The sequence below is a fragment of the Episyrphus balteatus genome, chromosome 3 (genome assembly GCF_945859705.1).
Source record: "Episyrphus balteatus chromosome 3, idEpiBalt1.1, whole genome shotgun sequence".
In the NCBI taxonomy this organism is placed as follows: domain Eukaryota; kingdom Metazoa; phylum Arthropoda; class Insecta; order Diptera; family Syrphidae; genus Episyrphus; species Episyrphus balteatus.
This window is the reverse complement of record NC_079136.1, coordinates 21,955,711-21,982,642: the sequence shown is the minus strand read 5'-3', so window position 1 is coordinate 21,982,642 and position 26,932 is coordinate 21,955,711. Positions and strand designations below refer to the sequence as shown.

At 30.5% G+C, this 26,932-nt stretch overlaps 3 protein-coding genes across 3 annotated transcripts in view; 1 reads left to right on the top strand and 2 right to left on the bottom strand.

The window, feature by feature from the left end:
• LOC129913757 (elongation of very long chain fatty acids protein 7) overlaps positions 1-1,993 on the bottom strand; it is a 46,423-nt gene extending 44,430 nt beyond the window's left edge. Inside the window, exon 1 of the mRNA XM_055992591.1 lies at positions 1,483-1,993. Within this exon, the coding sequence (XP_055848566.1) occupies positions 1,483-1,485 (3 nt within the window). The 5' untranslated portion in view covers positions 1,486-1,993. The remainder of the gene's footprint in view (positions 1-1,482) is intronic.
• Positions 1,994-13,506: 11,513 nt separating this feature from the next.
• On the top strand, positions 13,507-18,601 carry LOC129913750 (integrator complex subunit 5). The gene is made up of 9 exons (XM_055992575.1): positions 13,507-14,114; positions 14,173-14,502; positions 14,562-14,906; positions 14,979-15,228; positions 16,821-17,233; positions 17,284-17,651; positions 17,713-17,992; positions 18,054-18,196; positions 18,266-18,601. Exons 1-9 carry the CDS (start codon positions 13,601-13,603, stop codon positions 18,512-18,514), a joined length of 2,892 nt encoding a protein of 963 aa, XP_055848550.1. The 5' UTR covers positions 13,507-13,600; the 3' UTR covers positions 18,515-18,601.
• A 2,486-nt stretch (positions 18,602-21,087) lies between these two features.
• On the bottom strand, positions 21,088-26,413 carry LOC129913753 (serine/threonine-protein kinase STK11). The gene is made up of 5 exons (XM_055992578.1): positions 25,193-26,413; positions 24,809-25,131; positions 22,393-22,587; positions 22,157-22,320; positions 21,088-22,096 (listed from the first exon to the last, which is right to left on the bottom strand). The coding sequence occupies exons 1-5, from the start codon at positions 25,844-25,846 to the stop codon at positions 21,855-21,857; spliced, it is 1,578 nt and encodes a 525-aa protein (XP_055848553.1). The 5' UTR covers positions 25,847-26,413; the 3' UTR covers positions 21,088-21,854.
• Between the last annotated feature and the right edge of the window lie 519 nt (positions 26,414-26,932).

Genomic DNA, 26,932 nt, shown 5'->3' with positions numbered 1-26,932 from the left:
CGGCAAAACTACTAAATATAAAGAAGTGAAGTGGAAATACATAATTTAACCTTCGATTTGACGTTTATAATATCAAGTGTTTATTTTTTGAACTTTCTATAGGAATTTGACCTACAAACAAAAAAAAATAAATAAACTGATCTTACCAAAAAAATTATTTCAAGGGTAAGATATAAAATCGAAAACACAAAGACACCTACTAAATTTACTTAAATATACAAAAATTTGTAAGTTATTTTTTTTTTCAAATATCTTTTTTTATTTATTTATTTAAAGTGTTTTATTTTTCCGCAAATAATTGGCCTTGAATTATTCGTACTAACTTGTTAAATTATTATTCGTATATTTCGAAATGATCTTTTTTTTTTGGTAATTTTTACCAGTTTTTTTTTTTTTTTTTTGTTTAAACAACGATAATCGAAATTTTAACTTGAATTTTGCTGGTCAACATACCTACGTAAGAATGACTCGCAAATATCAATCTCTGAAATTTACAAGAAAGATTCATTTCGTGATTTCAGATATTACGTTACGATCAATTTGAAATTCGATTTTGCAATACAAATTTCTCATTGATAAATCAAATATTTGTCTGTTTATTTCTGTTTTTCTAGAAATAAAAATTATATTCTTAAATAATTTTGAAAATAATAGGTAACGATATATGCAAATTATAGATTATTTAATTGAGATTTCAGTTGAAACGTGTAAGCCAAGTCAACGAATAGGAAGTTTTGTTATGAAATTGTCGTCAATTAATGAAACATTCAAACAAGTTTTATAATTATAATTTTAATCAAAGTATTCATAAATAAATTGATATGTAAGTTGATGTAATAATTCGCATAATTGGGTTGATCATGAGCAATGTGTATTTTTTTTTTTGCAATCAAGTCAATTGTAGGAATTTAAAAAATCATATTACTGTAAGTTAAAAATGCGGAAATATTGACCGTTCTCAAACTTAGGAAAACCCTTTTTAAATGATAAATATTTATTCAAATTCCATGATTATGAGTTATCAAGCTGAAATCTTGAATGTTTATATGAAAAGAATTTCATTCAAATCCAAAGACCTACGTCAATTTAAAAAAAACTTCCATAAAATACACTTTAGAAAAATCAACAAAAAAAAACTCAACAGTTGAACCCATTAATTTAGGTCTAATTAATTATTTACCAACACATTTTTTTTGTTTCATTATTGAAAAAGTAAACCTACACCATCAGAAATTCTCTTTTCCCCTGGCGAGGCCTTATTTCATCCACAATTTAATTTGCCTGAACTGCAATTTGTCATTTATTGTTACGGTTTCTGACAATTTTGCTAAAATTGCATTTTTATTTAGTTTCATTTTTTTTCTGTTTCTTTTGCGTATAAACATGAGGTGTTTTCACTGTCTGATTTTGTGAATGACACAAATAAATAATTTCAAGATGAATAGATCGACACACATTCACAATATTTTTAATTAAACTCACCATTTTATGTTTTTTTAAAGTGTTTTTTAAAGTTTTTTTAAATTCTAGATCGTTGTCTTGATTTTTTCAGCACAATTCACAATAAGAAATTTATCCGTAAATTAATCCTTGAGAATATATTTTTTTTGTTTTTCAATCAAAAATCTTTAGCTCTGAACTTGAGCTTCACTAAATCACACTTTTAATTTTTGTGGATCTGGAATTCACTTCAGGATCACAGTTGTGCACTTTTTTTAAATTCAAAAAAATTCTTGGAAATCTTAAAATCTCTTTAAAAATAATTTGTTTGCCTTCCGATATAAAGAGAAATTGAATAGAAATTTAAAAATTTATAAAAAATTGTTTTTAATCCTTTTATTCTATTTAAAACTATGTCCAGTTTTTGGTTTAATATAGGGATCGGAAGCTCTCAAGAAACCAAAAAAAAACAAAAAGAGAGTAAGCTTCCTTATAGTAGCACCTCAAACAACTCACTCACAAGACAACGTTCGGCTTAAATTGAAATAACTGAAATAAGTCTTCGACAACATCGACACTTTGCTTTTATATGAGCTTGCCCCACTATATCATTAGCCAAGTAGTTGTTCAAGACAGTGAAATGCATATTCTCTGACTTGATTCATATTCGTCGTAGGTATAGCTTGAATCTTGAAGTCGAGTCTTGGTCGGGTGCGATTTTGTATGTAGGTATACCTTAATCAATGGTTTTAATGTGTGCTAATCATGGACCATGATGATGATGATGATGGCACAAAAGCTGGTGCGGACTATTGTTATTTGGTACGAATTGATGCGAGGTGTTGAGCCAAAATTACGAAGAGATTGATAGAGTGACCATTGATCTGTGTGTATAACAGTTATAAGAAACTGTTATATGACCAGGGATTGAGAGATTGAATTGGTAAGAGAGAATAGTTTTGTATTCTCTTAGTTTAGCTATTAAGTGTGATATGTCTTTGGACTTTTTGGTCAAAACCTGTAAAAGTGGGTGTATGATGTTTTTATTTGATTTGTAAACTCGTATGGGATTTTATTTTTCGATTCCGCCGTTTTTGGAAATGTGCGCTTTTGTGCAAAAGTTTTGGTGATCAAGGTCAATAATAAAAACAAATTTTTGTTGGCTTTGATTTTCAAGAAGGTTGGTGTTTCCAGAATGTAAGATAACGTACAAACATAATTATTAAAGTATATAAATGTTACTTTATTTTGAATATTGAAAATAGTAAAAAAGTGATGTTAAGGTAATGGATTAAATTAAAGTAAAATAAAGAAAAACAACTAAGAATTTTGGTTCAAATATGGTATTTCAACTAACGTGGAAAATTTGGAATTATTTAAAAGTATAAGGAAAACAAATGTTTTCGTCATGAAACTTTGTGTTAATGTTATGAGATTTTTTAATGTCTTTTACATAGGTAAGTGGAGAGAACTTGAAATCAATTAATTGTGATTCATTTGTACCAAAAAAATATTGTCATAAATTTAATGTATTGAATAAGTTTCTAAAACTCTAAAATTGTAAATATTCGTTGTAAATTAAACCTTATACTACAAATAAATATAAACTAAACTTAGAATGTTTCATTAAGACTTGTAAAACTAAATAGTTAATCATTTTTTGATTTTAATAACTAATCCAAAAAAAGTTATTTGTTCTAATATAATCGAGTTCAACCAAGTTAAAACCAACAAAATAAAAGAACTAAATAGTTGCTAATGCTAATTCAGCTTATTGTGAATGTAATTATATTAATTACACTGTGTTACAAAATAAAAATCACGTCAATTACTTTGGAATTGACCTAGCAGAGGTTGTAGCTATTACTGAGTACCTACATCATATTTCGGCACTTGAAATTTTTCGTAGACCCTCAAAATTTCAAGTTATCGTCAAAAAACCGTTTTTCAATGTTTTCAGATTTCAACGATTTTTTACACAGACATTTTTTATGGCAATTTCAGATTTTTTTACAGTTCTAAACAGAGGAATACTTGTTCTTTTTGAAAATATTTTTTTACTATGCTCAAGAACTAAATTGGGTGTAGATTTTATGGGCTAAATCTCAAAGTACAACATTTTTTTTTATAAACAGTTTTATTGTTCTATTTATAGCCTGAACTACATCAAAACACAAAGTCAAAAAAGTACGAAAAAGTAAACAAACAAAAGTAAAACAAAAAGTAAACGCCATAATAAAGCTCTTTTGTTTTTGAAGTTTTGAAATTTTAAATTAAAAAAAATTGAAAAAATAAACAAATTACAGTCAACTCCATCTCAGTCGAATTGTCACAGGACACGAAAGTTGGTTCGAGTTAGAGAGAAATTCGACTAAGAAGAATCTATTTAATCTTTTTGCTGCAGGGGGTTTCATTAAAAACGGTAAAAAATTTGAGTTAGAGGAAAATTTGACCTAAAGGAAGTGCGACTTTTAGGGAATCGACTGTATTTGAAATTTAAATTTTTTGTCAAAATAGCTTTTTTTCGCAAAATGACAGGAACTATGTGATCGAAGAGCTACCCAGTGCCGGTTTAAGCACTACCGGCGCCCCTGGGCAAGATTGCAAGTGGCGCCTCTAAAAAAAAATTCATCTAAAAACAATTTTTTAAAATCACGAAAAAAAGCAATAGCAGATTATGTCTTACCTCTCATATACTTGTTAATGCATTTATTAAAAATGTGCAGTGTATTAACTTAAAAAGGTTAACTTAAGGGGTAATAACACCTTGTAAACCACGAAATCGAGCCTCATTTTCATTAGCGTATAAAACAAAGAAGAAATATTATTTTCTTTTGGTGTTTGTTTAGTTTAGTTAAGTATATTAATAGGTAACAGAATAGGGTAATGTTAAATTTTTTAATGTTGTGAAATTTTTTAAATGGCGGTGTAGTTCAGGATGATAGAAAAATCCTGTGCTTCCATCCGGCGACCAGGTAACTCCTACAGTTTTTAACCGATTGGGCTAAAATTTTGTGTGGAGATTAACATTACTATTCTCCAGTGAAGTACGTAGGATTTTTTTGAAATATTACAATTTAACGATTTTATGGTCTTTTTTTCATCGAATTTTGTTTTTGGAATGAAATAATTTTTTCAAAGTTGTGCCATTTTTAAAAAAATTAATATTTCAAAAAAATCACTGGAGAATAGTAATGTTAATCTCCACACAAAATTTTAGCCCAATCGGTTAAAAACTGTAGGAGTTACCTGGTCGCCCGATGGAAGCACAGGATTTTTCACTCATCCTGAACTACACCGCCATTTAAAAAATTTAACATTACCCTTTTCTGTTACCTATTAATATACTTAACTAAACTAAACAAACACCAAAAGAAAATAATATTTCTTCTTTGTTTTATACGATAATGAAAATGAGGCTCGATTTCATAGTTTACAAGGTGTTATTACCCCTTAAAAAAAAAAATTAATTATTCATTGACAAGACTACCTTTATCTCTGACTTTTTTGTTTAAACACATTTAAAGATTAGGTACAGTTGGTTTTATTTGAACAATATTTTTTCAAAAACTTTTTCAACTAGGTACATTAATGTCGTTTTCGATTGGAATCACTCAATGATTCACTCATTCTGAAATCCAATAAAAAACTCGCTTCCACCCAATTCTAAAATTTAATATCTGTATTTATAAGTATTTGGTTTGTTCGTTGTGAGCTCTAGGGCACTCTGGGTCGCTCCGAATTCGTTGTCAAGCGTTTTTGTAGCTCCTTTTTCAACCAGAGTAATTTCCTCTGTGTTCAATGTTCGCTGATGAAACTAAAGCTCTGAGGTGTTCGATGTAAAATGAAAACCCGAGAAACTCTGATTTTTTTCACAGTTAATTGAAATGACTTAGAGTGCCCTGGAGGAGGGAACAACGAACAGACCTATTTTTTTATTCTCACACACAAACGTAGTTTTTATGAGAAATGGAGAAGCTGTCAGCCTTCATTCTTCAAAAAGTTTAGGACAAACAATACGAGCGCCGTTGAAAATGTAAAATAGAAAAAAATTGGGGCGCCTTTGTGAATGTAAAAAAAAATAAAACATCGATTTTAAAGACTTCGTTATTTATATAAATTTTGTAAAAGTTCGGGGCGCCTGCGGCGCCCCTCAATTCTTGCGCCCCTGGGCGACGGCCCAGGCTGCCCCCCCCCTAAAACCGGCTCTGGAGCTACCTTACGGAAAGGACATAAAATATTGTTTGAGTGTATTTGTTTTTAAAACTTTGTGAAAATTGAAAGCTTGTTCAAGCTTTTTGAATCGAATACTTTTTTAAAATGAAAGAGAGATAATACAAACAAGCTACTAGGGAGAAGAAGAAAAAACATCGTGTTTACTTTTTTGTACTTTTTTGACTTTGTGTTTTGATGCAGTTCAGGCTTATGAATCAAGAAAGTTTTTATTCATTAAAATCAGTAAGAAATTTGGGAAGTTATGGTGTTTTTACTCGAGGAAGAAATTTCAATTTATTGCAAAAAAAAAAAAAAAAACAATTTTCATGATTTTTTGAAATTTTATCAAAATTTCAGTGTTTGGGCAAAACTGACTTCAGAATCGGATTCAGCACGTCAAAGTTCATAAAGATAGGTAGGTCCGATCAAAAGTATTGGCACTTTTTTTGGGCTTATTTTTAATCATGGGCAAGAAAAAATGAACAGTATTTAAAATTTATAACTGAGCAACCAAAAACTATATCAAAAATTTTCAAACGTAGTTACAAGGAATAACATTTTTTCTAAGAATTAAGACCACAATAAAGTTTCTACCTTTATTATGAACAGAGAAAATAATTTTTCATTTCTTTCATTGTTCCAAAAAATTTAAATTTCTTTCTCGAGTAAAAAAATCACAACTTCCACAATGTCGAATTAATTTTGATGAACTAAAACTTTTTTTATTCAGCATAAATAGAACAATAAGAGCCAGTTTATTGAGAGTGGGGTTAAATCGTCAATTTGTTTATTACGGATTCCCCTTAATTGATAATTAAGAATCCTTGATCACACTGGTCGGCAAAAAACAAAAAAAAAGTCGGGAGCAAGAACTCTGTAAGGTGATTTTAATTAATTTGAGTGTGCTGAATTCAAAAAAGTTTACAGATTTATTCCAACACGCCTAGTTTTTGAGCTATGCTCATCACTATTTTCGCTATAAATTCACAAAAACTAATTTTGAATGAAATGTTTTTTGACGGGTTGGGGTCAAAATTCTGCCGGGGTCAAAATTCTTTTGTCAAAATTCTGCTTTCAAAATTCTGCTTTACAAAATTCTGCTTTCAAAATTCTGCTTTTCAAAATTCTGTTTTTCAAAATTCTGTTTTTCAAAATTCTGCTTTTCATAATTCTGCTTTTCAAAATTCTGCAAAAAATTAAAAAAGGATTTGGAAAATGTTAAAAAGCGCGCGCTTTTAAACATTTTCCAAACCCTTTTTTAATTTTTTGCAGAATTCTGTAAAATCATCTTTTTGAAAAATTATCTGCTTATTTGATTACTTACCTACATTATTTGTCATTTTTTAAATGCGAATTAATTTTTGTTTTATAAATGAATAAATTTGAAAATATTAAGAAAATGTTTTTAATATTAAACATTTCCGAAAATAACTAAAAATGTATTAGTTTATCAAATAAGGGTGAATATTCAAAAATTTGAATAAGAAAAGGAATATACAACATCGGTTCCAATTAGTATACATATTTTATTTGAAAGAAAGTCAGTATATGCATTTCAAAAAATATTTGCGACACTTAAATAAAAAAATTTAGGAAAGTACCAATGTTGAATTACATTAATGAGGTGTATTTTTCTTTAGCCAGCGCATATGCTATAAAAAAAAAAAAAAAAACAGAATTAGCAGAATTTTTGTGTTCAAATATAACGCTGGCAGAATTTTGAAAAGCAGAATTTTAAAAAGCAGAATTTTGAAAAACAGAATAGAAAAAAGCAGAATTTTGAAAAACAGAATTTTCGCTGAAAAAGCAGAATTTTGAAAAGCAGAATTTTGAAGCCAGAATTTTGACCCGATCCCGTTTTTTTGACGTTTGATCTAAAATATATATTTTTTCGTAATATTTCGCTTTTTTTTTATCCAAATCAAGAGTCGAAAACTGTAATTTACTTCAAATCTGCTTCAAAAAACCGTATTTTACCACCAGGATTTTGAGATATCACATATCTCTTAGATTATCTTTTAGAAAAAAAAAAAAAATAAAAAAAAAAATTAACATAATATTATTTAAAAGGATAAAATATGGCTTTTGGAGATTGTATAAGTAGTTTTGCAAAAAAAAAAATTAACGGTGATTAAATTCAACGCCAAAAGTTTACATTTCAGATATTTGAGTAGTATTACCTACTGTTTTTCTAAAAATTGAACTTAATAAAACTTTTGGAGCTGATTTCATTTCAGATAATCACGACTGTTCTAATATTCGTTCGAATTTGAAAAGAAAATTTAATCCGTACGGATTAAAAACTGTTGTTCTGATTTCCATTCGGCTTTTTGTTTTCCGGTAGCACCTATGACTCCGCAAAACAGGATTCTCGATAACAAGAGAAGTTAGAATTCGAATGAAAATAAGAACAGCGCTATGAGTTGTATTTCGTACGTAGTACGTACACCGTCAAGTTCAAAAACTTTTTCATAGTCGTAATACGCGGATGTGGAAATCACAACCCAGCTCTGTTTGTCCCTTCTATTTTGAAATCTTCAAAACCAAATGTGCATCGGTATCTCTTTTTGAAGCCTTGCCTGTTAACTTACCCACTACCAATGTAACCGTATTAAAAGTATCCCTAAAATCCTTTTAATGGGGAAAATTATATGACTAACAATAGGTACCACTTCGTCGCAAATGAAAAGAGCCTAAGCTATATCAATAATATAAACTATGAGACTCATGCAACAAAATTAATACGAGTATATCGATATCTGGTTAATGAGGAAAGTCTACATTTTATTTATTTTTATTGTGCATTTATTAGAATGGACCAATCCACTTAGACCTATAATCCAAATGACGCGAATGAATACAACGTCAACAAGTTTTTACAACCAGTTTCTCCCCCTGAATAGCACTTGAATGTTGCGTGAATCCAATCCAATCCAAAATATATTCAACAGATTTCTTGAATGCATTTTATTATATTTGTTGTTTATTTCTGCCGGCACGACCTTAACTTTGTAAACGTTCCATAGACCCGATGAACTTGTCGCTTGTTGTGGTTTTGCAATCTCCTCAAATCTCAGCTTCTTTTTTTTTTTTTTTATCTTCGACCTGGTGTATTCATATAGAGCACGATTTCCATCAGCAATTAAAGGACAGACTATCCTGGCTAAGTTGTTGTTTATACGTTATACATTCAAAAAAAAGTTCGAAAGGAGGAAATCAGGCACTCATGGCCACAAAGTATTGAGAGAACCTCCAGGGAGAATGACAATCATTTTCAATATTTTTATGCAAGGTAGAATGTCTTTAGTTTTGATTCTTAAAGGAATCAATAAGGTACATTTCTCAAGGTTTTTTATTCAATTAACAATGTGTTTTCAAGGTTTTTCCTATTCCAGCTTCGTCAATGGATTATGATCAAATGCATTCAAATATGTTACAAATCCCCTATTTAGCAACTAACATTTGGAGATGAATCAAAGTTTGCAACAATTAACACATAACTAAGTTAACTGGGAAGATTTACAAACAAAAGGTGTTATGAGGAAATTGCCTTGATATTGACATTGCAATCTTGATATGATAAAAACTAGGTCGAAAAGCGCACCATACAGAACTAAATATTTCCTTTTTTGTATAGTTTTGGTTTTCTTTTTCTTTATAGATATTTTTACATTTAATAGCCGCAGTCAAATTAGTATATACCAATACTCATTATGGAACATTTTTTTTTTTTTGTGATAAAAGTTACAAAATTTTAAGTTTGTATTTTTTTTATTGGATGAAATTAAAATATAAATTTAGAGGATAGATAAATTAATAGATGTATAAGTTTTCCATTTATTATTGTATGTTCAGGACACTTAAATAGAATAAAGTTTATAGCAAAATTCCTTAAAATAAGTTTAGTTTTTATATGATAATTATGATTATTATTTATTTTGGCGCTTTTTCATTTGAATAGGGTTACCATATTTTTAAAGCAACATTTTTTTAATTCTTTTACAATTTACAAAAATAAGTTAAACGTAGTGATTTAGAAATTTTTCTTTTAAAATATCGTTGCTATATCCTCTATAATAGCAATGGCAGCCCTGATGGTTATTAATTTTGAGTAACGACGATTGCCGATTGAAGAATTAGATTTTGGAATAATAGTCATAAATACCAAAGTCTAATTCTTCGTAAACATTCTGCAATAACTCGATATTTTATGCTTGACTTATGTAGTTAAAGAAGTTAAATCTTTCAGCTCAAAGTATTTCTTCAATAAAAGTACCTACCTAAAGATAACTGAAGGTCAACGTTTACTTTAACAAATGCTTGGCTGTCAGTATCCATAGGAAGGTACATACAAAAGTTTCTTCATTTTCTGTTTTATCGACAACCCAAATCAACATTCAAAACATAACTCCCTGTTCTCTGTGCACTTAGATAATACTTGCACTTGCATAGAATAGTACCTAGCCACCAAAAAACAAATCTCTAAAATTCCTATAAGGTTATTAAGAATTTCATCACCATCATAGCAGATCTTAACATCATTATTCTTAAAACAAAAGCTAAAAAATTGGCAAAGTTTTTCCAGATAGATATGATCGATATGAATTTACAATGCAATGAACTTACACAAGTTGTCCTTTCTTAAGTTACCCTTGGGAACAAATATATAGATACTCGTACTGTGTTATTTTTATCTCTCCAATTAAATCGACAAAGTTATAGCCAACACCTTAAATATTTCTAACTGAAAAATATAGTTTAGACTTAAGACTTTGCATAGTTTATGTTGATTTTTAATTTTATAAACATAATTTCGGTTGCCTTCAATTTATTTCCATCTGATTGACATGATTCCGATCTCGAAAAGTGAACTAAAGATAAAAAAAAAAATATTTTATTTTGACCATGACAAGCGATAAAGCACTTACATATTCTATAAGAAATCACTAGACAATAAACCTTAACAATAAAAATACCTACTCGATGTGTTGAGTATGAAAATTTAGTAGAAGTGACAAAAAACAATGGCACAAAATTTTAAACGATTAACTAAATTACTGAAGCCATTTAGTAAGTTACTAAGCCAAAAAGCATACGGATTTTTAACTTAATAACTTACAAAATGGCTTTAGTAATTTACTAAATCGTTTAAAAAATTAAAATACAAAAAGCATCAAAAATTGTACGAATCTTTTATCTTTTTTGTTATCAGGATACTAATATTAATATTGCAATTATTGCAAAGTTAATAAAATTCGAGTTTTACTAATACTAAGTGCAATGTTAAATTACAAATAATAGATATTAATATTATGAAGGCATTAACAAAAAAGCCATCGGCCTAATACGATTTTTTACTTGCTCTATAGGGCAAGTATTGGTTTCGTGTCGAAAAAAAAATTTGAGGTTTTAATCAAAACCAACATTACGATGATGGAGAATTACAAAAAAGTGGGTCTCGCAATTCCGTCCGTGCGTCTGTACGTCTGTGCGTCTGTGCGTCTGTGCGTCTGTGCGTCTGTGCGGTTGTGCGTCCATCTGTACACATTTCCACAGCCTAAACGGGTGGACGGATTTTCTTAAAATTTGGTACAGATGATTTTTATAGAATTCTGAAAGTTGGTTTTTTTTTGTTTTTTTATATCTCGTTTAGAACGTATACCTCCCATACAAAAAAATACGATATTGCGAATTTCTCGAAAACGGCTCTAACGATTTTGATTAAACTTTGTATACGTAATATTTAAAGCAGTGGCAATAAAATTGCATTTTTATTTTTTCTCAAAAAAGTCAAATAACAAAAAAAAAAATTTTTTCATGCCCTAAATGTCGGCTCTTCCTCAATATCAATTTTTTTTAAAATTTAGAGCCAGCTTTTAAAATCTACAAGTAGACTAACATAAAAGTGCTTTGAACTGCAAGAGCAAGTACGTGCGACCCCAGTCGTGCATTTTTTTTTAATTAATATAGGCAGGTTCAGAAACGTTAAAGTTATGTAAGTCAAGTTTCGGATCTTTGATTGGTTAGCTGCATAAAAAAAAAGAGACATCTGGGACTAAATATTTGGTTAATGGCTCAAAATCATAAACGATTTAATTAAAAACTAAAACCTTTTTAGTTTTATACTAGGCTAAAATTATGTTTTTTTTTTTTAATTCTAAAACTAGAAGAATGTAACTTTCACATGCTTTTTGTTTTGCCCGTGCTGGGGGACATTTGACACTTCTACTTTTTTTTTTTAAATAAATGCCAATTAGTACAAACATTTATTAAAATCTTAAATTCCACATGTAAAAAAATCATAAATTTTGAAAAAAAAAAATTAAAATTTTTGACAAAATGAAAAAAAAACCTATGCTTTTTTATATTTTCTGTTAACGTGTCGAAGGGTGCCGACTCTACCCTATGGTTTTACATTTCATAATTAAAATTAAATAAATGAATCTTAAAACACAACCATGCCACCCTGACTGTAGCTTGTTAAAATTGTTTGTTGCGCGACAAGAACAAAATGAAGAGAAAATTGTTTTCTCTCGAGTAGTGCTCTCATTTGTGAAAAACTACACAGTTTCATGTCGTTTTCCAAAACTATGGGAGTGAATCACTCCTTTTTTGTGCAATTTTGGAATTTGTTAACGAAGAATTTGACAAGTGGAGTGATTTGAGGTTTGCTTTGCATGTGTTTGTAATACGAAATAATGAATAAAATAATAACACAATCTTTTAAATTCACTTTTAGTGATTTTTTACAATACTTTATTGAATTTTTTTTGTAAATATAATTTCCTTCACAAAAAAAAGTTAAAACAACCCATGGTATAAAAAGAGAAGGTATGATCATTAGAAAAAACTCAGTATAGAGAACTGTCAAAACTTATATGGCTACTTAAGGTTTTGACAGCCCAGCCCGTTGAAATTGTTGTTGTAAACAAATTTGTCTTGGAAATTGTTGTTGCTTTTGACTTTGCCAAATGCCAAACGTCAAAACCTTATTACCCCATTTTGTAAGATGGCGGCTCTAATGATCATACCTTGTCTTTTTATACCATGAAAACAACCACCCAACAATTTGACAAGCAGTCCATGAAGTCAAATGTAGAAGTATTGGTAATCACTCCGTCACTCCTTTAAAATTTTGGGAGTGAAGAATTCACTCCAAAAATTCACTCCTTTTTCAATTTTGGAATTTGAAATCACTCCTTTTCGGAGTGATTATATAGCTAGGAGTGTCACTCCTTGAATTTTGGAAAACGACATCACGAAAATAGTAAAAATATTTCTGTTTAGGCAGTAATCAAACAGAACTATTCTTATGTAACATTTCTGACCTAAAGCCTAGAACGCTGCTGAAGCGAAACGAAAAAATTTTTAAGTCTCCAAAGTCAACATCGAACATGTTAACAAAAAAATACCATCGAGTATTATAGCATAGTAAAAATAATAAAAATAAAAGTAGTGAAAAACAAATAAAAAATTTAAAAAAAAAAACATCACAAAATAAGTTTAGGAGCAAAAACAAAACAAATTTAATTTCGTTCAAGATTTCGTTAACGAAATTTTGTATGGAAAATTTCATTTCGCTTCAGCTGCGTACTTGGCTTAGTACCTACAATTTTTCTTGAAGAATGCTTTAGGATTAATTTGTATCAATTTCAAAACTTTACATGAAGTCTTTGACAAATCACGAAAATTCTATGAAATCAACGTATTTTTGTTTTTAAATAAAACCGTCAGTTTAAAACACTTTCCTATTTCTAACCAATATCACAAATAGATGTCGCTACAAACTAGTTCCGAAATCTTCTAAAATGTCACTTTTTACATTTTTGACATTTCCACTGATAACAATTTTGTACTTTTTATACAAAAGCGGTGTAATGTTGTTTACTTTTCTCTCATTCTTTTATTAAATTCATACAAAATAATTACAAAACAATCAATAAAAATGCTCAAACAACACATTCTCATTGAATTAAAACAATTCATTACTGCAATAACTAGCCATCGTGGTAATCCGAAAAATATCAATGCCACTCACTTGGTTCGAACAAGTTTGCATCTTCTCGAAGATCTTCCAGCGTCGCGAGAAATTGTTTTCGAATATTTTTCATTAGTTTTCGATGTGGCTGTAGCCAATTATGTGGCTAATGCTGGCAATGATAGTAAAGCTCAACAACAATTGCCACAAGAAGATGAGTCTTTTACTGATATCCAAGAAGCATTGGAAAATTTGGTTAACAAAGGTCCACCCGCTTGGAGTCCGGTTATTGCTTCTTGGAGTTTAGACTTGGTTGGCAAATTGTCAGACAAATATTCTCACAAAAGAAAAATGAGTATTGGAGCGTCTTGCAATTTCTGGTTAAATTGCAACGCAATGAAGGGTTTACTTAGTTTGATAAGTTCATGTTTTCGCAAGCTCACTGATTCTGAAGCGGAATCATGTGTAGAGACTCTTTTAGGTTCGATAGTAGTATATCAATCGATAGAATAGATTTAATTGTATTTTATTTTTCTTAGCTGCATTTCAGAGGTATTCGTTGACCTTCGATTGGGTTGTGGCCCGTCTTGGAGGTTGTTTCCCTCTAAAAATTATCTCCCAGATCCTTCAGTGTGGACTGAAGAGATTCTCTGAAGATAATCGTTGTCGATTTGATTCGGAAATTGGAATTCTTGATTATTTGTCGTTTGCCCATGAAAATGAACTCCTTCAAGCTCTACGAGGCTTATTGGAGGATGGCTTTGTACCGAAAAAAGCAATTCACGTTCATATAATTCCTTTCATCACCCAAATATCCCATTATTCTGAGTCTTTGTTGCAAAATGTTGTCAAAGTTTTTCTCGAATTATGTAAGTTCTTCAAGTTCTATCGAATCATGAATCCGTTTGAAACCATTACCTTATTACAGATAATGATACTCTCTTGGAAGCAATCATCCGTCAGACACCAGTATGGATGACAAACAAGACATTCATGGACATGCAGCCTTCTTTCAACAGTCTCCCTCTTAATCTGGAAAAAAATGGATCTAAACTCTTAATGACAGCAGCAAGATTAGCCGAACAATATTCATGGTGTCAAGAATTCTTGGAGTATAATCTTCAGGAACTCGAACAAGTTATACTTATGAATTCACGTTGTCCACTATTGAGTGATTTGAGTACAGATGCTTCAAAGTTTCTGTTGTGGAAAGGTTGTCTCAGTTGGAATACAATTGAACAACAAACTGCAGTACGATTACTTTTGCTTGTCTGTGAGTCGAGATTAGTTTTGTCAATTAGCATTTATAAAAACTTCAAAAAATTAACTTTAACATAATTTTCAGCTACTCAACAATCACACATCTATCATCAAACTATTTCGGAGCTGCTTAGGAAATCGTATACTGTAAATAAGGCAGGAATTAGCGCACTTATACGAATTATTGGCACTCAGAATGGAGTTGTAGATTTTCCAGCTATAAAACCAGGCATTCAAATGGCATTGGAAGAGGTTTTGTTGAAATTGCAATTTCATGAAGGGGAGCAACAGACACAGGCTTTGAATACTTTTCAAAATTTAGCAACATTGGCGAAGTAAGTTTTAAATAATCACTCATGTAATTATTTCAAAAAAATTCCTCGTTATTTACTTGCTTTTGTTACTTTTGGAGAGTTCAATTTGTTCAATTCGATGAATAAGCATTTACAAACCAAATCTTGAAAAAAGGCTAGTTTTCTTCAAAAGAAACTTAACTCAAGTTTGGTCATGTTTGCTTGTTATAATTATTATTGTATTATTTATTCCATTTTTTTGCTTTAATTTTTCTATTTATTCGTAAAAGGTCTCAAAAGTTGCGTATTGAAGAGAAGAGTCTGAGGGTATCCTTACTTTTTAATTTCGAGATAACCTTTGGGCCTCTTCCAGCGATTATATAAATACCCTATTTTTGATCCTTTAAAGACTTTTAAAGCCCGAAAAGTTTTGTTCAAATTAAAATATAAGATCATATTAAAAGCTACTCATTAATACGCAAATTTTGATACGTCTTTCGATGAACTAGGACTAAAAACTAAAATCATCATAAGATGACGGGACACTATAATGTACATTAGAGTGGGCCGAAAAACATTTTTTTCGAATTTTGAATCGCAATAGCGCGGAAAAGTTGCGAATGGTGATGACTTATAAGGGTTTAAAAAATAATCAAAATCAGTTCATATCTTCCGGTCGCGCATCGGCTCTGAAGTATGAAAAATTAAAAAAAAAAAAAAATGGTATTTTTACAAAAAAAATTTACCACCCTAACATATTATTTTTTGAACATAATAGCTTTAGAAAACTTTCATATGAGCTAAATATTAAGTAGAAAAAAAATTGGCTCAAATTGGTTAAGGACTTCGGTGGCGCATGTGTTTCAAAATTTGTCAAAAATGGCAAAAACCATATTTTTGCCATATTTTTTCCTTTTTATAAACTATTTGTAAAATTATTATTTTTACCAAATAAGAATTAAAAAGGAAGTTGACAGTGAAAGCCATGAAGTCGCTGAAGATATAAAAATCTTTCGGTCAAGTACGCTTTGGCTATTTATTATTCTCTTTGCCACACAGTGGTGCCTTTGGTGCTTTTTGGCTCCAAAAATCATTTTCACGGCCATTTCTTGATGAAAAGTCATGAAATTTACAACACTGAAGTATATAAGTATAAGATAGACGAAAAAGCTACCAACTTTTTTTTTACTCAAAATGGTGGTCCCGAGATGGCGATCAGAATAAGCATTTATAGAATCTTCTTTTGCGAAACTGTTTATAAGCTAAAAATTAAGCTAATTGATGAAAAACAGATGTTCGGCTTTTGAATTAGGTACAACTGTTCATATTCAATGAAAAAAAATTCAAACATGGATGAAACAAAGTTCAAAAAGTGTCAAAGTAGTAAACCGCACTTTTGACCTTTTTTGTGCTGTTTTTGTTTTTTTTCTTTAAGTTAGCACAATTTTTTTATCTTTTCATTTTTGTATTTTTCTTAATATCTACTTTTAAACATAGTTGAGAATTATATAAAGCCAAAATAGTCAATTTTTTAAGAAAATAAATAGGGAAGATATCAAAAATTGAGCTTTATAAACAAAAAATGAAAAATAGAATTCTCTTTATTAAAATATTATATTTCTTATTATTCACAGATTAGAGAAGAAGGGAATCGTTCCATATTTAAAACTACAAAGCATCATGAACACCTTAAACGACTGTCTTGCAAAAGTGATGGAACTACTTAATTGTGCTTTGTCAAAATTACTTATGAAAATGGAAGATTCAGCACGTTCAGCCCTTTCGAACAACAATAATAACAACTTGCCTTCTAATGACTCTTTAAATAGAAAACGAACTAAATCTGGCCAATCTGAGTTTGAAAAAATGGATACAAGTGAAGTTGTAATTCCTAAACAAAGCGATCATGCTACCTTGGTTCATACAATAGTTGATTTGCTTAACACTATCGAATCTGGTTCTAGAATGAATGTCATGAGTACCACCGATGTACTTAAACTGTCTAGTCTGACAGTCAAGTACTTCTTTTGGAGTCTCACAGAGAAAAGTAAGTTTGAATTGGCTTTGCAACTTTGATACTTAATTTGTTTGTTATAGGTCCAACTATTCGGTCGACTGCAGTTAACAGAGCATTTGATCTTTTCCAACGGCAATGCAGTGCCAGAAAATCAGCTAGATCAGTTTGTCTCAGGGAATTGGTTGAGGGAGCATTATTCTTTTATGGATATCTCTTTGGAGCTTATGAAGATCCAGAAGTCGATGAACCCGATATGCCGGAAAACGAAATGCTTATTTATGCAAATCAAAAACAAAGTGTTGGCCCGAATGCCAATAGAACAGTTTTGCATGCAGGGGTGATAGGAAAAGGCTTAAGGTCGGAAAGCAATCAAGCAAAAACCTTTGAACCAGATCCAGAGATCCAGCGATTGTTGCTCAAGGCAATTGATTGCTGTTGTAGTGATTGGGTTGGTACACAATAATTTTAAAATATAAAAAATTATTAACTGCTGTTTTGAATCTGTTAAGGAAAAACCTAATCACGTTGATGGCTATTCAATGGTTTCATTACTTCTGGTCGAAATGGTTTCAACGGATGTCATGTACAATGGCCTACCTTTTCCTGATGAAGAATTCACGAAAGTTACAATGGAACGTGACCTGCGCATAAGACGCACATTCATGTCATCACCGATTCTGTGGGCTCTGCTTGGTCTCATAGCGACACATCGTCCAGCTCTTTGCTTTTCCTCTGTTCTGCTTCGAGCCTTGTGTGCAACTTGTCTTCATCAATGGAGAGCGAAAAATGGTAAGAATAATGTTTTGGAAAGCTTTCAAAAGACCATTTAATTTCTATAATCTCATTTTAGTAAATAAATTCCAACAAATTGACAAAAATGACGAACTAATGCAGTGTACAATAAAGCTGCTTCAAATTCTTTCTATGGGTCAGTTGTTGCCACCTCCTTTAGCCAGTTTACACATGATTATTGAATATTTTGATGCACCAGAGGTAAGAAAGGATATTTTTTCAAATTTGTATTTCTTCTATTAATTTTATTGTAATTTCATTAAATTTTAGATCGCTCTTGTTCTTAAAGAATGCATATGGAATTATCTTAAAGACAATGTACCATCACCTGCGCTTTTTACCTGCGACAATAATGCACTACATTGGCGCAATCCAAGTACTTCGAAAATTCCTCCACAATATGTTGATATCTTGCGTAATATTATGCAAAAGAAATTATCAAAGTTAGGTACTCATTATCATCAGATGTTTCAAATGGGTGAAATGGATAGTTCACCAATGGAAGTGGTTGAAAAATAAGATTAGATAAATAATAAATTTTTTATTTTATTTGCAGTATGTAGAACATGTTAATAAACAATATCATGTTATTTGGTTCATCATTTTCATATAAGAAGATAAATGTGTTTTTATTTAAGATGTAAATGCCAGGTACTTCATGAATTCATATATTAATCATTCCTGACAGATAGTTTTAGATTAAATATTATTATTTGTTTAATTGAATTTCCAAAGCGTCCGAAAGAATTTACAAGTCTTCTGAAGCTGTCTTCAGAATGCACATCAATTAGGTAACGCACAAGTTTCACCAAGGTCACATTATGCATTTTATAATGGATCTTATGGACTTGCTTCTAAGAGTCAAGTTAGTTATTTTTTATAAAACAGCTTCAAATTCGTCTATCGAAGAAGAAACAAATTTTTAAATGGATTAAGCCGAAAAAAGACGCACCTTAATATTTTTTGTTAAGGGGCTAAAGTTAAAAATCCCTAAAAATTTAAAATAAAGTCGGTACAATTAGGAACAATTTTTAATTAACTCCTAAAACTAAACATTTTATAAAATTACTTTTCAAACAAAAAAATCAATTTTTCTTATTCCAAAAATTGATACTTTCGAAAAACTAGTTTTTGATCAAATAGAAGAATAATCATTTTTATCAAAAAACAAAACCGACCTCCATGGATTAAAACTGGGTTTTATGATTTTTCTAATAGTTTCTATCGTCAGAACAGAAGGAAATTGAAATGGGACCACACTGCAGGCACCAACTTTCCAATATAAAAAGAACTATCAAAACTGGTTCACTCAGTCCAAAGTTATGAGGTAAAAATAACAAACCTAAAAAAAAAATACAGACGAATTGAATATCACTGGTCACCAAAAAAAAGTAGGAAGCAAGAACTCTGTAAGGTGATTTTAATTAATTTGAGTGTGCTGAATTCAAAACTGTTTACAGATTTATTCCAACACGTCTTGTTTTTGAGCTATGCTCATCACTATTTTCGCTATAAACTCCCAAAAACTATTTTTGAATGAAATGTTTTTTGACGTTTGATCTAAAATATATATTTTTCCGTAATATTTTGCTTTTTTTTTTATCAAAATCAAGAGTCGAAAACTGTAATTTTCTTCAAATCTGCTTCAAAAAAAACATAAATGTTACCTTAATTACCAGGATTTTGAGATATCACGCACTTCTATACCAAATATCTTTTAGAAAAACATAATTAAAAAAAAAAAAATTAACATATTTAAAAGTATAAAATATGGCTTTTTGAGATTGCATAAGGAGCTTTGCAAAAAAAATTTAACGGTGATTAAATTCAACGCCTAAAGTACCAAAATAAAGCGTTTTTGACCTGTTAACATTCAAATATTTCGAAAACGTGACGTGCCAGTGAAATTTTGGCTTCGGATTCGGAATCAGCACACAAAAATCCTTAAGTGATACCTCCTCCTTTTTGGAAGTCGACAAAAAGAGAACATTAAAGAACATGCGGACAAAAGCGTTCAATGCATCACTGTCAAAAATAATGCCATAAATTTAGAAAAATTACCAATTCTTTTAGCCTATTGATAGTGTTTTTGTGTGGGAGTCCGGAATTACTCCGAATGATTACATGAAACTATTCGTTTTGGCACTCAATAACAGTTCTAATTCGGAAAAGAAAATATATTACAGATTTGAAGACGGAATTAATTACAGAAAACCACACACACTCAAATAATATAAATTTCAAATCTTAACACAAATTTTTAAATAATCTTGTTTGATTTAAGAAGGATCTTTTATAAATGTAACCACTTATTCGGTCATATAATGAACTCCATTCGTATCGGAAATTTGCTACGAGTTCCGAAAAAACAATCACAGAATCCGTTCATAATGGAGAATTTCGTAGAAATTGGCATTTTGCGATTGTTTTTTTGGGACCCGTAGAAAATTTCGAATATGAATGGAATTTGTGATTAATCACCTTTACTCGCCAGTCAATGTTTCGGTTTTGTGTTTGGGTTTTATTAGAGAAGTTTTGGGCATATTATCAACTTCGAGGTTTTAAAAAAGTATTATGTGGATTTTATGAGTGTAAAGTTGTTATATCAAAATAAAAGGTAAATTCGTTTTGTTTCAAAATAAAGTTCAAATGTTAGTTCAACTAGGATCATGAATAAATTTTTAAAAACATCATGATTCTTACGTAAAGTAAGTTATTAACCTTATTTCACATCAGTATCATTTTTGACCAACCCTTGCTCAAAATTGCCCTATCTTCTATAGGCTTTTTTGTGTTTTGAGATGCTTTCATAAGAAGTTTTTATTGCATTTTTTAAAAAGCGTAAAGAATGTGGTATAAAATCAGAGGTAATTTCTAATTTCGTAATAAGGTTTCAAACAAAACTTTCAATACTTTATGAGATAGTGTAGAGCCACTTTTAGAGCTTTTTTCACAATAACAAACTCTCCCTTAAGTGAACTTGTTTTATTTTCATTGAGATTTAATATGCTAGAAATGAAGATATCGTTAAAATCCATTTATTCTGACCAAGAACTGTAAATAAAAAAAAAAACAATTATTTTGTTTTCATTTAATTTTTAACAATTTATTCCACTTTGGTTTTGATGTAAATTATTTTATCGTTTTAGCTTTGTGTAGTAATCCTTGGTGTCAGATCAATCTGGCCAGCAGCGATCTTTAAATTATTTATTATTTCTATTATACACAAAAAGCGTTTATTTAAGGTTTTCAACAACTCTCTATTATTTTTTGTTTTGTTTAATAAACTTTACATCAAGAGTAGAAAAATGAAATTTTATGCTTTAAGATGCTTGAAATTTGATTATATAATTTCAAAGTGAAAAAAAAAGAAAAAAATAAAGAATATACAAAAAAAAAAAACATAGAAAACGATTTGGTACAAAACAATTTTTTTGGCCCGTTTTTTGTATGTAAATTTATGTGTTAAGATATGATTTGTGTCAAAATAGATATCTGACGGAAGAACAAAAACCAAATAATAAACTATAATTAAGAAATCTTGGAAAAACACGCAATTTCACGGCGAGATGATTGTGTGTATGTTACGAGTAGTATGTATTGTATTGTCGGTAGGAAAGTTCTTGAGTTTGTGACTGTGAAAAAAAAAAACGTACAACGAAACAAAAAACTAATCAACTAAATTTTGTGAAGAAAAATGTTCGTCACCTTTCGGTATTTCGTGCAAAGTGATAGACAAACAAAAATGATTAAAAATAAGAACTAAACAAAAACAAACGAAAAAATTAAATAACAATGATCAAAACGATAAATAGAACTAAATAAGAAGAAAGAAAACATTTTGAAATCGTCGATCGTCTCAAGATGGTCGGCAATTGGTTAGTTTTCGAACTGATATGCACGACGTTAGTTTCTTCGCTCGCCGTTTGAGTGATGACGCCGACGAAGAATGATGCTTTTTATTTTCTTTAAGACTATTGGAGGATGCAGCAGCTGCAGCCGAGGTGCCAGCTGATGAAATTGTTGGATTCGATGCAGAGGCGGCGTTTTTTTTAGCTTTTATTTCTGCTGCTGCAGCTGCAGCTTGTCGGGCAAGTTCCTCTAAAAAAAACAAAAAAGCTTTTATATTTTATTTTTAAATAAAATTAAATTTAGTTATACGATTTAGGTCATGTTCGGTGAAATAATTATCCTCCTGATCGAATTCAGTTTCATAATGGAAAGCATCTAGGTAAGGCAGTACTGTGGATCGACGATACTTGTCATTTTTCAATGGTGGAATGGGAATTGGTGGCCCTTTTTCTTCTGGAGCAGAAATAAACCAACTGAAATAAAAGTTTGTTATTATTTTGACGAAATTTTTTAAGTTTAATTTTATTTTCAAAAAAAAAACTTACGGTTCATATCGAATTTGTTGAATATTGAAACGTTTCTCTGGATCCGATTGCAACATCCCCAAAACTAGCCGAGCTAATTTATCATCTAATTGATAGAGCCAATTTGGTGCTTCCCATTGTCCACGTCCAATATTCTCTAATAGCCTATAAATGTTATCTCCTTCGAATGGATAAAGTCCAGTGGTTAAATTATATCTGGAACAGAGGGAAAATTATTTACATTAAGCCCGAGATCTCAACTCAACAAATGCAAGCGATTCTATTCAAAATTAGTTTAACTCAGAGCAAGCTCGCGCCTCTTAAGAGGCGTTTTTCCTGTTGAGTGAAAATTGGGTGAATTATTGGCACTATATGCCTTTAAGTGCCTTTTTTTCTCTTTTTCTTAATTATCTAATCTGCTTCCTTTTCCTTAGAGTTTTTTTGGTCGTATAGGTACATTTATCAAAAAGAAAAATGTGTTTAATTATAATTTGGTTCTTGTTAACGGAATATTGGCTATATTATTAGATTTTTTTCAGAATAACAGTTGGAAAGAGTTATTATTTTCCCTGATCGAGTTTTCGATGTTTAGTCAACGTTATTTTCTGAATGGAAATTAAGTTAGAGTAAACGAGTTAAGGAAATCTTTCTTAACTAACTTAAATAAATAATAAAATTGCCTAAATGGAAGGAATTTTTTTGTTATAGTTGATCAATTAGAGACCCTGAACTCTTATAACTTTGTATTTACCCTACGTCTTTGATGTCTAACACATCAAATTCTAAATTGGCGTACAATTTTTCTCGAAACAAAAATTAAAAAAAAAAAAAAGATTTTTGGGAAATTTGACACTTTCTGCCATCTTAAACAGTAACTACTGAACATAAAACCTTTAACATTGAACAGGAATAATATTCCTAACTCGATTAACTTGTCTACCTAAATTTCTGTTCAAAAAACCAAGTTGACTAAATATTTACTTCCTAATGTTCCCTGAACGTGTCTATAAAATGTTCCAAATGGCACACATTCAAGAAATATTAGGGACTAGACATTTAGTTAACACATTGGGTAGGTTCAGAAACGTCTGGGACTAAATAATTAGTCATTTTTCGCGTTTCTGATTGGTTAGCTATCAATCCTTCCAATTAAGGCAATTTTTTTGAAAAGCTAATTGAAAATTTAGACAAGAAAAATCCCTCGATTTATTCGTATATCTAAATTTACGTTCAGAAAATGACGTTGACTAAATATTTATTCCCAAACGTTTCGGAACCTGCCCATTAGTCCCAAACTTTTCTGAATATTCTTTATATACACTTTTTTTCCTGAGCTTCTTAGAATTAACTTCTTATAACTAACTAAATCAAATATCTCTTATAAACACTTGGTCAAATAATTAAAAAAAATGTTTGGTTTAGATATAAAGAAACATACTTGCAATCATCTGATGATGCGATTTTATCTGCTTAATTTGTTTAGGCCAACATTGGACGATGGCGTGAGTTTAGTCACGTAGGCCATCTATTTGATCTGAATAATACTAATTGAGGCCACCGTAGATAGTATACCTATATATTTTTTTAATTTAATGATTCGTAGTTTTTGTCTAAAGTATACACCTTTTAGGACGATAGAAATATTATCAGAATAAAAATTTTTCGCTTTTGCTGTCTCAAAATAGAAGCATATATCTTAAAAATGTTCTTTATTGGGAACTGGATTGTGAATACACCAACAGTGCTTTTGCTAAACAGTAAATATAACGAACCACATCCTGCTAACTAAAACAAGCCATACAAGAAAGACTTAGCTGCAGTCTTTTATTAGATTCCATATTTGATAGATTTTCGAGTAAGAATTGCTTATTCCCTAGAGCCAGGACTGTAATTTATGCCCATACAAAAAATTACTCCACTCATTGAGACATTTCCAGCGATATAGGTTATATAAACGCGCCTATTCCTCTTTGTGTGAGCTATTGAACACGGCTAGATCTGATCTGGGCATATCTGGATTGGCTAATCAATTGAGGATGCGGTCTATTCTGAACTAAATTCTTAATCTTTGAGCCTAAAAATGAACATTCTATTCCGATATTATATTCCCTTAGAAAGCGGAAATAAACGCCACAAGTAAATATGCATTAAAAAATTAAAAAAAAAAAAGAAACTATCAACAATTCAAACATAATTCATTTCCAAGCTGGTAAAAGCAATAAAATCATTTGTGGTCAAACTTATAGCACAAAACAAAAAATTAAATAACCGACTCTTTGTTTCCTTTACGAATTCAAGCCAAGGACAAAGAAAAAGCAAAGTTAGTTAGAAGAACTCGATGTACTTATAAGGCAAAGATTGCATTTTCCTGAAACATCCCTCGAAAGTACAAAGGGATATTATTATATTACTAAAGAATTTAATTTCTATTACTTACAAAGTAACACCACTACTCCATATATCAACTTTCGACCCAGAAAATGACTCCTGTCCATTAGCAATTTCTGGTGGCTGAAATGCTGGCGATCCTTGCCCAGTTGTACAAGTATCATCTTCAGCAAATGTTTCCAACTGCTCTGCCACACCAAAATCTGATATCTTCAGAGTTTGATCTAATGTTAGTAGCAAGTTACCCGGTTTAATGTCTTTGTGAATAACTCGACAACCATGCAAATATTCTAGCCCATTAATAAGCTGACGAAAATATCTGTGTGCTTGAAATAAAGGCATTTTCTTTTCAGGTGCATGATCTAACATTTCCTTAAAAAAAAATAAAAGATGTTAAATGAATCTGAGAAAAGGGATAAAGTGAGATTCTTACTTGTAAGCCTCCTACGCAATACTCCATTATAAGGTACATCTTTTGCTTTTCATCGTTGTATAAAACATCCAACAATTGGATGACATTTTCGTGACGCAAATTCTTGAGTAATTGTATTTCACGTTGGACATTTTGTTCTCCATTTGGAATTCTCCTCAGTTTTCTTTTAGTAAGAATCTTTACAGCTCTCCTCGTCAAATTCTCCGAGTCAAGGACCTCTTTAACTTTCCCATATGACCCCTCACCTAAAACATCACCCATCAAATACTTCCCAACCATCTTTATGTTCTTCTTCTTTGGCTGATAGATAATCTCAGTACTGTCGACCCGATTAAAGAACATATGGCCAACATCTAGATCGAGATTGTCGATCTCTTCGTCATCATCTAACCAAGTAACCTGATTCTCAGTCCAGGCTTCTTTTGGACCATTATCTTCCCCATTCAAACCTCCACCACCTGCTGCCACATCAACTTCATCTTCACTCGCGTCGCGGTGAAAGTTGTCATTTATAAGCAAGACCTTGACTTCGTCTTCCTCATCTGTGCGCAGAGGTTTGTAATAGCTTTTGGAAGCACCTGCTACGGCTTGATTTAAAGCTGGAGGATTTACTTGCGATTTAACATCCATTGAATGGATTGTTGTGACTGTCATTTGGGGAATTTTCCGAGAATTCACAGGAAATTTTTGGGATACAAAAAATTTACTTGTGGGAAAACTCTCAGAGAAAATGCAATTCCTTTGGGTTTTTTTTTTTTGTGTTTTTGTATGCTTCCACTTGGAAACTTTGTCCAGGGTATTCTCACAACCCGGATATTCGTGTATTTAGCTTGGTCTTGTTCGTAATCTTATATCATAATCAAAGAGCTAATAAACATTTTTTTCTTAATTCTTGTGTTCGTTTTTTTGATATCTTGTGATTCTTTACTTGATATTCATTTTGTCCGATAAGTAATTTATTATGCAAATATTTGCTGCTCTTGTAAGCGAGTAGCGACTAGAGAAAAGCACTTGGAACAAGACTATGCGATTTTGGAGTAGGGAATATAATAGCGAATAATTTATTAATTTATTTGAAAGAAATTGTATAAATTTCTTATCATTTGGATTGACAAAAAAATTTTTGTTTTATGTTTTTTTTATTACGATTTTGTGCAATTTCTTTTTGTTTCTAATATAATTTTTCCATTCTCTAATTTTTGAAAGATGGCGAAGAAAGAAGAATGTAGAAATGTCAAAAATAATATATAAGTGGAAAGGATAGAAAGAGATAACAATAATTTTGTGTTGGATTTTGTTGTTTTCGTAGATGTAGAGTGGAAAGAAAATACAAAATAGAATGACAGAGAGCAAAACAAAAATGTGTAAAAACAAATTTTGGGTAGGAAAAGAGCAACATGAGAAGAACTGAGATAAGTGCATTTTTGAAAGGTTGTTTTTTATTTTATTTTGTGTGAATGTGTATGGTAGGATAAAGAATGAAATGGGAAAAGGGAATAGTGATAGCTTTTGTATGAAGTTGGTTGAGGTTTGGTTTTGAGGCAAGCGGATATGGATTATAGTGGTCGTTATATTTTGAAATTAGATTTTTTTTTAAATATAACAAAAGTGAACATCCGGAAATTGAAAATAGATCAAGTTTTGTTTGGGTATTTATTGTAATAGTACAGGTAAAATAGTACATAAAATCAATAGATTAAAAAAAAAAATTGTTCCACTCATGAAACTTGGCAAAAAGTT